The sequence below is a fragment of the Canis lupus genome, chromosome 8 (genome assembly GCF_011100685.1).
Source record: "Canis lupus familiaris isolate Mischka breed German Shepherd chromosome 8, alternate assembly UU_Cfam_GSD_1.0, whole genome shotgun sequence".
In the NCBI taxonomy this organism is placed as follows: Eukaryota; Metazoa; Chordata; class Mammalia; order Carnivora; family Canidae; genus Canis; species Canis lupus.
Window position 1 is genome coordinate 37,762,933 of NC_049229.1, and position 13,626 is coordinate 37,776,558.

Here is a 13,626-nt window from a genome sequence, read left to right on the forward strand (position 1 = left end):
TGGTTCATTTATCCTGAGTCATGGTGTGAAAAAACACTAAAATCAGTCTATGAATCACATGCAAACTCATGCCATCTACCTTCCTTTCTCCCTCTTAAAAATGAACACAATCAAGTGTTGCATTTTACTCATAATCTTTATACAGGGCTTGTAAACTAGGCTAACTGATAAAAATACCAGCAGCATGGAATTCAAAGGACTTGGATTCCCATCCCAGTTCTGATGCTAACTTGCTAAGCAAACTTGAGGAAGTAATTTATTCTATGGATCTCAGTTTTCTCATCCATAAAGAAAATAAGTTGAACCAGGTGATCTACAAGATCCTTCCTTCCTCTAGAATATTATTATGTTTAAAATGAAATCCTAATGCCAGTGTCATCATCACCTCCTAGAATCTCTCCTTGTGTCCTCCCCGGGATAAGGTGAATTCATCTCTCCTTGCCCACTTCCCCTCCCACACACATACACCATGTACCCTGAATGTAATGGTCGCATGTCACTTATTGGACTCTGTTTGGATTTATTTTATTCTCTTGCTAGACTGCAGGCCCCGAGAGAGCAAGCACTGGATCTTTTATCTCCATGACCCCCTAGGTATGTAGCAGGGCCGCAATGGATGTAGATTGATATACACTGAGCCCACCAATACTTCCTGTGCCACACTTTGTCAAAGGGTCTTGTCAGAAGAGGTACCAAAAATAGTAAATAAAACTCCTTACTCATCTTAGCTAAATAGTCTGGAGGAAAATATGCTCATGCTAGCTTGAAAGTGAAGGAAATATTTAGAAATAACTCAAAACCCCAACCACACTTAATGTAGCTATAAATAAATGTTTTGCACAGACCACACTGTTTGAATAAACAATGTAGGCACAGCGAGCCACTCTCCTGAGTTAGCCTGGCAGGAACCCTCCTAAATCCCAAGTTCCCAGAAGCCAATCCAAGGACCCGCTTCATAAGCAGGTTTTTCAAAGCACAGCAGTCATACCTGTTATGTTAATTCTTTTCACACAGCTGATAAACCTCATTGCATGACAACTTGACATAGTGAGCAGAAATGCACTAATTACTTTAAAAGTCTGATTACAAGTCTTTAAAATTTAGGTATTACCTGTGCTGGGTGTGTTGCTTGCCTTTTCAGACCTGTACCTGAGGCTTGGTCATTTTGTTATTCCAGGAAATTATATCTTCCATTAATTAAGTAAATAAATACATAAATAAAGTCAGCAAGTGAGTCAGCCTTCCTCTGTTGCTCTCTCAGGCCTTTTCTGAATAGGTTTAAACTTATTGAAAACTCTGGAATTGTGTTCTTATCATTGAAAAACTGGTCCTTTTGTTCAACCAAGTTCAGTTTTTGACGGTCACACTGTGGGGGTATTCATCGCCAGCAATCTAGTAAAGCCTGTGGAACAGGTCTTTCAGAGAAGCTGCTTTAAATGCACAAAATAAAATATGTAGTATTGCAAATAAAAAAGCATTGTATTGAAATCCAGTTATCAAAATATTAAAAAATAATTTCACAAAATAGTCGGTTAAGAGTCTGCCGTAGTCTCAGGTCATGATCCTGGGATCCTGGGATCAAGTCGCACAACCCCCATGAGGGTCTCCCTATTCAGCAGGGAGTCTGTCACTGCTTGTGATCTCTCTCTCAAATAAATTTTTAAAAATCTTTAATAAAAAATAATAATTCACAAAATTATAATCTATGTACTTTTCTTATTAACACAATAACCTCATCTTAGGAGCAGGTCTATAATAACTACCATAATTATTAAGTAGTGATGAGCCTAAACACTTCAACAAATACAATATAATATAAAAATATCTATGATTTCTTTGGTACTTCTAATAATACTGTAGTTTGTTACCAACTATCATGAGATTAAGAGTTCACAAATTCATTCCATTTATTTCACAAATATTTGGACCAAGAGCAAGTAGACTTGCTTTGTTTGACCATATTATTTAAAAAAACAACAAAGCAAATTAGTTACCAAACTGACATGATATGGTGTAAAAATTCATACCTCTGACTTCTCTGGAGGAAAAAATATTCAGACCAAGCAACACTGGGCTGGCATTCCACCAAGGCAATGTGCAACCAGACTGAGTAGTTGCCCCTTTTACATATGGTGTGAACTCTAGTCTTCAACCACGTGAGCTTGGCCTCACTCGTGAATGTTACTGATCTGGCTTCAGCAGCCACCTCTGCTGTATGGCATTTTCCATTTCATGATAACCTCTGAGTGGCAAGTAGTAGATATGCTTTCTGATACAAGAGGAGAGAATTCTGTTTGCATACTCATTGTCCTCCCTAGCTAACTTCCAGTCTTCTCCTTTCAGCAACTGACACACTAAGGCCTTTGGGAGTCACCTGTTTGTATAAAGTTTTACTAAAGCACAACTATGCTCACTTATTTACATACTATCTCTGGCTGCTGTGATGAGTTGAACTGTATCTCCCCAGATTCATATCTTGAAACCCTAGTCTCCCAATGTGATGAGGGGAGACTCATAATCACGTTTAGATGAGGCCATGAAGATGGGGTCCTCATGATGAGATTACTGCCCTAATAACAAGAGGCACTAGAGAGATAGCTTTCCTTCTCTCTCACTCTCTCTCTCCCACCCTCTGTTCCTCTTTCCCTTTCTCTCTCCTTCACTCACAGTCATGAGAAGACAGTGAGAAGGCAGAGATCTGTAAGCCAGGAATTAAAGAGCCCTCACTGGGGTACCCAACTGGGCCTACCACCTTGATCTTGAACTTCTCAACCTCCAGGACTGTGGGGAATAAATTCTTGTTGCTTAAGTCTACTGTATTTTGTGATGGCACCCTGAGCTCAGACAGCTGCTTTCACACAATGGCGAGCTTGAGTAGTTGAGACAGAGATTCTGTGGCCCTCAAATCCTAAAATATCTACTGACTGGTCCTTGAGAGAGAAAGTTTGCCAACTGCTGCTCTAGTTATTGGATGAAATTATGGTTCTAGTTCTAGAATTTTTATAGAGAGGAACTTAGGATGGCTAGTGGGAACTATGTTGGCATAACAAATCTCTTATTCTTCCATAATGGAGACGGGGGTGGAGGGCAAGCAGCTAAAGCGCTGTCACATCCCTTCTTATTTCGATCACCCAGAATCCCACACTATGTAAAGCTCTCCACTCAGCCACTGCATGTGCTCATGTGGCCAGAGCTGTAATCTGTGATGGCTAAAAATCTGGGTTCCAAAGCCACTCTCCCAACTTACTAGACACATGCCCTTAATTAGTGGGTCTGATAGCTATAAGATATCAAGAGCATACTAAGGGCATAGTTTTGATTATACAATTCACAACAAATATGCAATTCACAAAAAATTCTCAACGCAAGAACACTTGCAGTAACAGCCATAAGGACAAAATACCCTTTTATTGATTGTTCCACGGGGAACAAAGTGAAAGTAACTGAGCGCACGAGAAACTATAAATTGTTGAGAATGTGTCTGCAGAATATTGTGATGGAAAGAGAAAGATTAAATATTTTGACAAGCCAAAGCAACATGGTAGCATTGAAAGATCTGGGTTTTAGAATCAGATAGAGATGGATTGAAATCCAGACCCTAAGTCATAGTTTCTTTGGCAGCTATCTGTCCCATTCTTAGAACCTTAGCCTCCTCATCAGTGAAATGGAAATAAGGTGCCTCATCTGGGGGTACTGAAATTTCCTAAGATCAATTATTATGTATAAAATGTGTTGAAGTGTATGGCTACAAAATAGGCTCTCAAAATGGTAGTTATTTTTATGAGTCATTGCAGGATATTTTCTCAGTGATCTTTTTTTTTATGAGAATACTTTTTTTTTTCTAAGAAAGAAGTGACACTGCCTGACAGTACACCTCTCCCCACATTTTGCCAAGTTATTGAGACTATCCATCAATTGGAGAAGGACGGAGTTATTAAAAAATAAAAAAAATGAGGGTGCCTTGGTGGCTCAGTCAGTTAAGCGTCTGCTTTCAGCTCAGGTCATGATCTCAGGGTCCTGGGATCCAGCCCTGCATTTGGCTCCCTGCTCCATGGGAAGCCTGCTTCTCTCTCTACCTCTGCCTGCCGCTCTGCCTATTTGTGTATGTGTGTGTCTCTCTCTGTCAAATAAATAAATAAAATCTTTTTAAAAATAAGAAATAAAAATAAAATTAAAAAGTTACACAGGTTGTAACAAGGAACAGCTTATAAAGGGAAGAGGCCATTTGATAGATCTTGTGCAGCAGCACCTGCAGAGGCAGGTACACCATCCCCGGGTCCGGTTAAAAAAAAAAAACAAAAAACACAGGGGTGGAACACCGGGGTGGCTCAGCAGTTGAGTGTCTGCCTTCAGCTCAGGGCATGATCCCGAGTCCAAGGATTGAGTCCCACATCGGGATCCCCGCAAGGAGCCTGCTGCTCGCTCTGTCTGTGTCTCTACTTCTCTCTCTGTGTCTCCCATACATAAATAAATAAAAATCTTAAAAGACAAACAAACAAACAAAACACAGGCTGCCTGGCTGGTGCAATCAGTTGAATGTCCAACTCTTGGTTTCGGCTTAGATTGTGATCTCAGGGTCATGGGATCAAGCCCCGAGTTGTTATCCATGCTCAGCACTCTGCTGGAGATTATTTCTCCTTCTCCCTCTGTCCCTCCCCCACTCTCTTTCTCTCATTAAATAAATAAATAAAATCTTTAACACACACACACACACACACACACACACACCGTTTTCTGCCTCTAGCTTAGCTTCTTTTCCTATTAGAGGTACATGCACTCAGCATTCATAACAGTGTTGTGTGTGTGTGTGTGGCATGCACATGCTCAGATATGTGAAAAAGGGAAAAAAATGAGGCAAGAGGGCTTTGTAAAGAACCAAAATTTATTTTCTACTGGTGAGTTGTCTTAATTATCCCTCTTTGAGACCTTGCACTGCAAATATATCAGTTGGTTATTTGATATTAATCCCTCTGGGCCTGAGTTTCCTCATGTGTTTTGAAGGGAAAATAGTTGTCCTTTTTTTCACAGGAATATTATAAACATCAGATGAAATACTGTGTAAACAACATACTTTGAGGAGGACAGTGACAAATAAGATCTGTCCAGGCGACTGTAACGATGATGGATAAGGGTCTCGGGTATCTTGTGGTATGTGAGGAGACTCCAAAGCTGGCAAAATTTATATTGGAGAAGATTAAGAAGATATAAGAGTTTCAAATATCTAATGGGCTGCTTTGTAGAAGAGGAATTTCTCATTGGGAAAGGTAGAGCACAGACCAATGGAGATATATCTCTGCTAAAGAGACTCCACATTTCCTAATGAATAAATAAATTCCACATTTAGTTCATATTAGCTGACATCTTCCACGTCCATCGCTACCTTAACTTTCAATTACTTGTACAAAAAATGTGTTTCCCTTACTTGTGTTTCATATAGTATTCACACTTGGCTTCAGCTCCTTAAGCATAGGGACTCTGTGCTTGAACAACTCTCCATATTGTCTTGCAGTTGTGGATGCTCAATACCCATTTGTTAACAAAAATAGAAGCAGAAAATGCTATTCAAATATAGATCCAATATCGTGACACAGCTAGTACAAATATGACTCCTACAGTCATTCTCTCCTAGAGCCCCAAGTAAGGAATTATAATGATTTGCTTATGTTCATTTCTATGTTGCTACAGTAGAGATGCTGATTTGTCTTTTGGCTTGATTTTTCTCCTCCGTGTTAACCAAAGGGAAGGTTCTATTTAAGGGGGCAGTGGGAGGGAAGGCTTGTTATTTCAAAATACTTCACCATAGACAGGCAATCATTTTAGATGAAATTCCTTAAGTGCAGTTGTCCAAATGTGTATTTCATTCTTGGCAATAAAAGAGCCCTAGCCAATGTCCAATGACCTATAAATCATAGCTAGGAGATTTCTTTATGCAAATTAAATTTGTGCCACATTCATCAATAAGAAAGAAAACAGTCATGAATATTATATTTGCAGCAGCAGTGCAATATTAAGGGTTGCTATACCTATTTGTAGGATATGTCAGTGTGGCTAATTATTTTTTAAGATAGTATGCTTTGAAAGGATTCAGAGGGAATATGCTTTATGAACTGATCATTAAATGAGAAAAGGTATTTAAATAGAGGCAGGAATATAAAATAAGAAACCAGTTTGATTAACCTTACCAACTTTTAAAAAACCCACAGAATAAAGTAAGAGACACTCATGTTATTTTTATGGCAGTTATTATAAACACCAAGAGCTAATTAGGTTATAGTATAGTTTGTTTCTCCTCAGCTCTGTTTTTCATTTTACACTTAAATCAGAAAGATTCAAGTCTTTAACCACATACCCAGGGATCCTCCACCCCCTTAAAAAGTAAGCAAAATATAAAGAAAGAGAAAGAAAATTATGTCACTTTACATCAATGCAATCGATGCACTGATACATTGGGTGCAAAATGAAATATCTCTTGCACTCCTCAGTTAATAGAGCATGACACACTGACCCTATCGATACTAATAAAGGAAAATGGAACCACACAACATACCCGTTTCCTCAGATTGCAAGTAAGAGTGAGATTCCTTGAGAATGAGTTTGCAAAAGCTGTATAAAAGTCCAGGACTTTGAGCAAGGCTTCTCTCTTGATGATGTGGAGGTCACAGTATGTCAGTGCTCGGACATTGGCACATGCGTGAGCAAGGGTGGTTTCCTTCCAGAAGATGTCTCCAAACACATCACCTTTCCCTGGAAAATAGTATAAGATATGTATTCAACTATCTACATTAGTTCTTATCCTTATCACTATCTTTTATTCAGCTTCATATACGGTATTGATCTACTAGCATAACGTAGAAACTGAGTATATAACCCCATCCCAATACATATAACAATGCACAACATTTTCATATAATACGTAAAGTAACATCACCCTGAATTCAGTTCTTGAAGGAAATCTGGAGTGGTATGAATAAATGAAAACCAACAGAGGAGCCAAAAATCTCATTTTAACAAATAGTTTCATTATCTTCTGTCATCATAACTTTTCCCATTCTGACTAGAAGGAGCAAAGGTGACTTTTTAGTTTCATTCTTTCTTCTGCTCCTTCTCTAAAGATGACAGTAGAATGCAATATTTAAGGATCTACTGTTACAGCCTTTATAAATCTGGAACTGATTGGACATATATATTAAACATACATTATTCAGCGACTAAGTCTTGTGTTCCAAGCAGACTAATAGTGGCTATGACTTATTCCCCAAGGATGCCTTTCCCTTTCCGTTGAAATAAACTATAGGCAGGACCTCAGGGCCCAGGCCAGGGGTCCCCATCCACCACTACAAAGCTTAAGTTGCTGAGTTAGGGAACACATGGAGACTCAGGCTTGTTATGCTATCAACACTTCCATAAAAAAATACAAAACAGTACTACTATACTCTAGTAAAATGTGGATCTTTTTAAAATTCTGCAAATCACACAAAATCAACTCTTCACTTGGGAGCACTATGCACTAGCAACCTGAACTCCACAGTTCACCACCCCAAATCAAGAGTACTTAGTTATCCAAACAAGGTGGGGGGATAAGGAATACCTAGAGGTTAAGTGCCACAAAGACTTTCTGCTGAGGCAGTTCCATAAGAGCCCCTGGCTTCTGAAATGTCCTCAATTGAGGTCTTTGTTCTTCTGCCAGAAAGGGAAGTTTGGTAGTGGAAAAAAAGAGGGAATATATCCAGGCAAGAAAAGATCTTCCTAAAGGCACTATGCCAAAGACTTAGGCTTTTGACACTCTAATCACAGAGGAGGGTAAATATCTGCTCTCATCATGAAATTGAAGTCAGAACTGACAAGAAAAAAATAACAAGAAAGGGATCTCATAACACTTCAGGGCAGCCAGACTAGGAGAGAGAAAAGGTAACATGTAACCAGAGAAATGAGAGAGAGATGGAGGTTGAGTGACATTATAGATTCTTGCCCGCAAAGGCAGTTTAGAAATCCTTAGAGTACCAGGAGGCACTCTGAGATGGAAAGAGAAAAATATACATATTATTGAGAAAGTGTTTAACACTACCATGTAATCATATGATCAGCAAAAAATAACCACAATGGGTATTTAATTAATCCTAAGCAATCTTATTTGTTTCTGGACACTCCACAAATTTCTTTTAGTTAGTGACACTGACCAACAACTCAACTGTCTAATAGCCATGCATAATTCGTCCAAGGACGGTTAGAGACTTGGGACCCAAATTAGGTTTCTGGGGTTAGACAGCATCATACATGACCTAAGGGAAACTTTAATATAAATTTTAAAAATAAACCCTATCTCCACTTACATAGATGAATTTCAGAAATCTGTAAGTGGCATTCTCTAAATTTTAAATAAGTAATTCCAATTATAAGTATTCCAGTTGCATTATCAAAAGTACCAGATTTAATGATAAAAATGTTCATTGACTGAGCACTGAGTCATGTATAGAAATGTGGAATCCTTATATTCTACTAATATAACTAATGAAACTAATGTAACACTGTATGTTAATTATATTTCAATTAAAAATAAAAACGTAAATTAAAAACTGATGAGTACTTATAAAAAAATCATTTAAGTGATAATTATAATGGCCAAAAAAAAGGTAGAAATAAGACAAATGTGACTGAATGAATAAATGAATAAACTCAAATACCATAAATTGAAAAGTAGTGATGGAAAAATGCTTAATTTATGAGAAACAACAAAGGCAGAATATCAAATCATACATATGGTATGATCTTATTTTATGTACACTATCCCCCCTAGAAACACACACAGACACACAAAGCAAATGCACTAAAATGGTAGGTTCTCTCTGCCTTATGGGATAATGAAAGGGTATTATTTTGTCTTACAATTTACATATATTATTTTTGAAACAGAAGAGATCAATGACTGTTATATTATCACAGTGCCTGGTGCTATGAAAATAAAAGGTCTTTTAAAAGGCTGCTTTGATGTACCTCTTCTTCTTCCTTTTTCACTATCGTCACTGTTACACTTTCTATACTGGTTTTTCCTTGAAAAGGCAGAAAAAGGATTACCTTTCTTTCTGATTGATTTCTGTGACATTTTTTCAAACTATCACTTATAATACAGCCTCTGATTCATTTATAAGTACTTAGTACTCTTCAACTATTTGATTTTTACATATAGTAACTGCAATAAGAATCAATGCCTTTGACTCAGTAATTTCATTTTTGGGAATCAATCAAGATTTAGAATCAATATGTATAATATTACCTATAGTGTTAACAATCACGACCCCAGGTTGGTAAAATAAACAAACAAACGAATAAATAAATTGTCAGCAATTATAAACTATCTATTTATCAGCATCAATTTACATAGAATTAAAACTAGCTTTTGGAATAACATGTAAAAATGTTTACCTTATAAGATTAAATGAGCAAATAAAGATACAAAGAATAATATAATTTTGGTTACAGTTACAATAAAGGACATAAAAATGAAACTGAAATTCCCAAACTAAAGGAATTGTCAATTAAAAGTACTTTTTCTTATTTTCTTAAAATAAAACAATCATGAGAGAACAAAAGTATATTGTATTTTATTATTCTATATAGCATATGTCATTATTAACTTATCAATTAATAATAAATTGTGTTACAAACCAAAAGGGATACAAGACTAAAAGAAAATGCATTTAAATATTTATAGCAATTGGCTTCAAGTAATGTGTTTACTTTTTCTTCCTTCTACTTTGTTTTCCAAATTTTTCTCTAATGAATCTGCCTAATATTTATTTAAAATAGCAAAAATAGAAAGCTCTTTTCAGAGATGTATTTCCTTACACTTCTTAATAAAATTGAATTAAAATATGTACATAGATCTGTGGAATAATAGACAAATATTCATTGATTGATAAATGTATCATCAATAGATAAAAGGTATTCTATATATAAAATTTCCCCTTGCTAATATAAACCATTTTAATTATGGAAGCATTCAAAGGTCTGTTATGTATTTTATTTTACCTAACTGCTGAAATTAAAATTCTTACCATATTTCTATAAAAAATTTTAAATTATTTCTATTTTTAGTATTATGCATAAATAAAAAGCTTGTGATGTGGAAAGAATAGCATTAAGCTAGTATATAAACTCATGAGGGCAGGAAATTTTCTCTGGTTCATCCACTCCTGTCAAACCCAATGCCCAGAACAGTTCAAGAGCTCATGGGGCACCTGGGTAGTGCTGTCAGTTAATTACCAACTCTTGGTTTTGGTTCACGTTGTGATCTCAGGGTCATGAGATCAAGTCTCAAGATAGTCTCTGCACTCTGCAGGAAGTCTGCTTGAAATTCTCTCTCTCCTTCTGCCCCTACCCACCATGTGCTCTCTCACTCCCTCTCTCTCAAATAAGTAAATACATTTTAAGAGCTCAACAAAAATTTATTGAAAAAAATATGTGAATTAAAAAAGGGGAGAAGCAGAGAAAGACACAGAAGAACAAATTGGGAAATGTGGGCTTAAAGTTAGATGTGAGACCACCTGTAACGGTGTGGCTTAGATCAAGTGACTAAACTCCCTGAATCAACATCTGTTCTTTTGACCCTAAAGAGAACAAGATGAGCAAAAACTAATGCTTACAGTTTCTGTGCATCTATAACCCTATAGAAGTCAACTAAAAATCATCAAATTCTATTTTTTTAAGATGTTATTTACTTATTCATGAGACACACACACACACACACACACACACAGAGAGAGAGAGAGAGAAAGAGAGAGAGAAGCAGAGACACAGGCAGATGCAAGAAGCCGATGTGGGACTTGAACCTGGGAATCCAGGATCACGCCCTGAGCCAAAGGCAGGCACTCAACCACTGAGCCACTCAGGTGTCCCTCAAATTCTGTTTTCAAGGTAATATTTTTTCTATGTCACATTAAAAAAAAAAGACTTTAAAGTCTAGGGACTCAACTCCAAATCCCATTAAAAGACTAAAACAGTAACAGAAAAGTTGATTTGGTTCAACTTTTTTAATTAGATTGATTTAACCAAAGTAAAACTTACTCCCTGTTTTTCCCCTTAAAAAAGTTTATAGAAGCATAGCAAAATTGATAAATGTGGACAATTCTGTTCCCAGCATTGGAACTCACATTACATAATAAGCAATACGAATTACTTTATGACATAGAATTTCCATTAGGATACACAATGTATCAATTGGATATTCATCTAATCAATCATCTTAAAGTGTGTTTGCTTTATCCAGTTGTCTCTATCATCTTATAGTCACTCAATTCACAATAAATTTTTATGGCACTTTTGGAAGATGTGTCTTGTAAATCAAGTAATTAATTTACCAGCCACAGTAAAGCTGACTAATGTTCTTCTTCAAAGACTATTATGCACATTTATACTGAGGAATCTGCAGAAAGCACAAGTTGTAGAGACATAAGATTATGCATGGAATATCCAATAACAGCACAATATCGGGGCTGGTAATTTCTGTTCATCTTCATGGCTATAGAATATTTGATGCTAGTTTTTAGGTCAGCTCTCACTGGGTGCCAGTAGTCTCAGCTATAAACATTTTAGAGCTTGAGAAAACTAACCTTCCCCCAAAGCCCTAAAATTAGTAGAAAAGCTCACACTCAACATGAAAGTTGTTGTTTGGCCTATTTATATTTTCTCAGTTCTCTGCATCAAGTCTTATGAAGTGTTTCACTTCTAAACCACAGGAAACAGGATTGTAAAACAGGAGCAAATGTTACAGATTCACAGACTAAGAAACTGGAAAATGCAAAGGCAAAACAGATGACAGTTACAACATAATTAAAGGAGTAATACGAATCATGGTATGTTTAGGGATTATAATCCCCCGAGGTGCTGGTTTTACAGCCAGAGCTTCTTAAAAATTTGAAACACATTATTTGGTGAGATAATGAAATGTGTTAAACAAATTCATAAAAACTATCTTGGTTATTCATCAGTAAATACAGCTATCTGATATAGCCAGTGAATCCCTAAAAACACAGCATTTGAAACTTAGGTCATTTCCTGTTGGGTGCAGTGATAGATCTATCTGAAGATTCTTCTATAGAATGGACCTAATCCATCTATTCACTTTTATTTATCAGTCAGCCCTTCACTATGATCGATTACTGCAGTAGTCTCATAAACTTTATTATGAATACATATGCATAAAAATATTCCTTTGTAAATGAACAACACTATGAGATTTAGAATTATATGATTTTTAATGGACTTTGACTATTACCAACAACAGCAAGTGTCATACTGGTAATGTTTTAGAGGAAAGGAACAGAAAGAACAAGATGATGGGTATGAAAATTAAGAAATTATATAGGTGTATTAGAATAGAATCTTTTAAAACATTTAGAATTGATGCCTGCCGATCTTCAGTGATTGATGGCCAAAGTCAAATCTGTTCAACAATTATAATGGATACAAACTGGAAGACACTTTTAGAGAAGCAAATAACTCTCATCTACTAAAAAAAAACCTCACTGATTCACCTTATAAATTTTTATTTACACAACAAGTGAGACAAATAGCTCTTACTAAATAGATGTAAAAATAAAGTAACCTGATATCAATAAGGGATGAAGGTAGAGAAAGAGAGTAGGATAAGACAGTTGAGAAAATGCAAAAGAAATTTTCTGTAAGTGGATGTCAGGACCTCAGGAAATCAAAAGAGCAGTAAGAAAGCAGGCCAAGCAGCCCACCCAGTCAAAAGGAGAGAATATCAGCATTTAAGGGAAGGGTGGACAATTCAGCATAAAACTGAGACAAGTCATAGGGTCAGAATGAACTGAGGAGTGGAGAAATAGTCTTCCTCTGCAAGGAAGAAAATGCTAAGATTTGTGGCCATTTCTACAATCCCAAAGCATTTCTGAAAGTCTTATTTTCACTTTCATACCTACCAACTAGGTGGACTCCAAACTCTTCCAGGACCCAGAGGAAAGACCGGTAAGCAGAATTTAAGATCCCTCTTTGGTGTTCCAAAGGCTCCTGAGATTCATACTCTGAGCCAGTTCCCCCTAGTCCTGAGCACCTGCCTGGTGGTAAACTAGTCACCTTGAGGACCATATTTTTAGATACTTGGTAGCTGATTAACCATCTTATATGCAAGTAATATTTGGGAAGGGCTTTAGTAATATACATTGGCATGGCACTTAACAGTGTTGTTAGAAAAATCTCTTTTTAATAAAAGGAAACAGAGTGGGAACATTAATAAAAGCATTATGTTTTCTGCCAAGATTAGACCAAACATTGTATAATTTCAAAATTCTATTTAAAAATAATTATGACCTGGAGTGAATCACCTGATACTGCAGAGCCTTGGCTTCTTCATGTGTTAAGATGACTATCGTGAGCGCTTTTTCCATAGAGTTAAACAATTTGATGTAATAATGCATATAAAATAATGAGTACTCAATAACTATTGGTACTTAAATCAGTTTCTCAAAGGGGCCAACATACATTTTTCAAAAATATATTTCTGATAAGAAATATTAAAATCAAAATGTATGCATGGATTTTAAATTTTACTTAAGCATGGGGAGGAAGTCTCATTTACTAATTACAAATATGGTTTTTCTTTCTCTAATC

At 36.3% G+C, this 13,626-nt stretch overlaps 1 protein-coding gene and 1 long non-coding RNA gene across 3 annotated transcripts in view; one reads left to right on the top strand and one right to left on the bottom strand.

The window, feature by feature from the left end:
* KCNH5 (potassium voltage-gated channel subfamily H member 5) overlaps positions 1-13,626 on the bottom strand; it is a 273,633-nt gene that overhangs the window by 49,762 nt on the left and 210,245 nt on the right. Inside the window, exon 10 of the mRNA XM_038544896.1 lies at positions 6,548-6,744. Coding sequence (XP_038400824.1) covers positions 6,548-6,744 — 197 coding nt within the window. The remainder of the gene's footprint in view (positions 1-6,547; positions 6,745-13,626) is intronic.
* Positions 1-13,626, top strand: part of LOC111097069 — a 64,964-nt gene that overhangs the window by 45,370 nt on the left and 5,968 nt on the right. For both annotated transcript variants that reach the window (XR_005363370.1, XR_005363371.1), the window contains exon 4: positions 12,946-12,984. This is a non-coding gene — a long non-coding RNA (uncharacterized LOC111097069). The remainder of the gene's footprint in view (positions 1-12,945; positions 12,985-13,626) is intronic.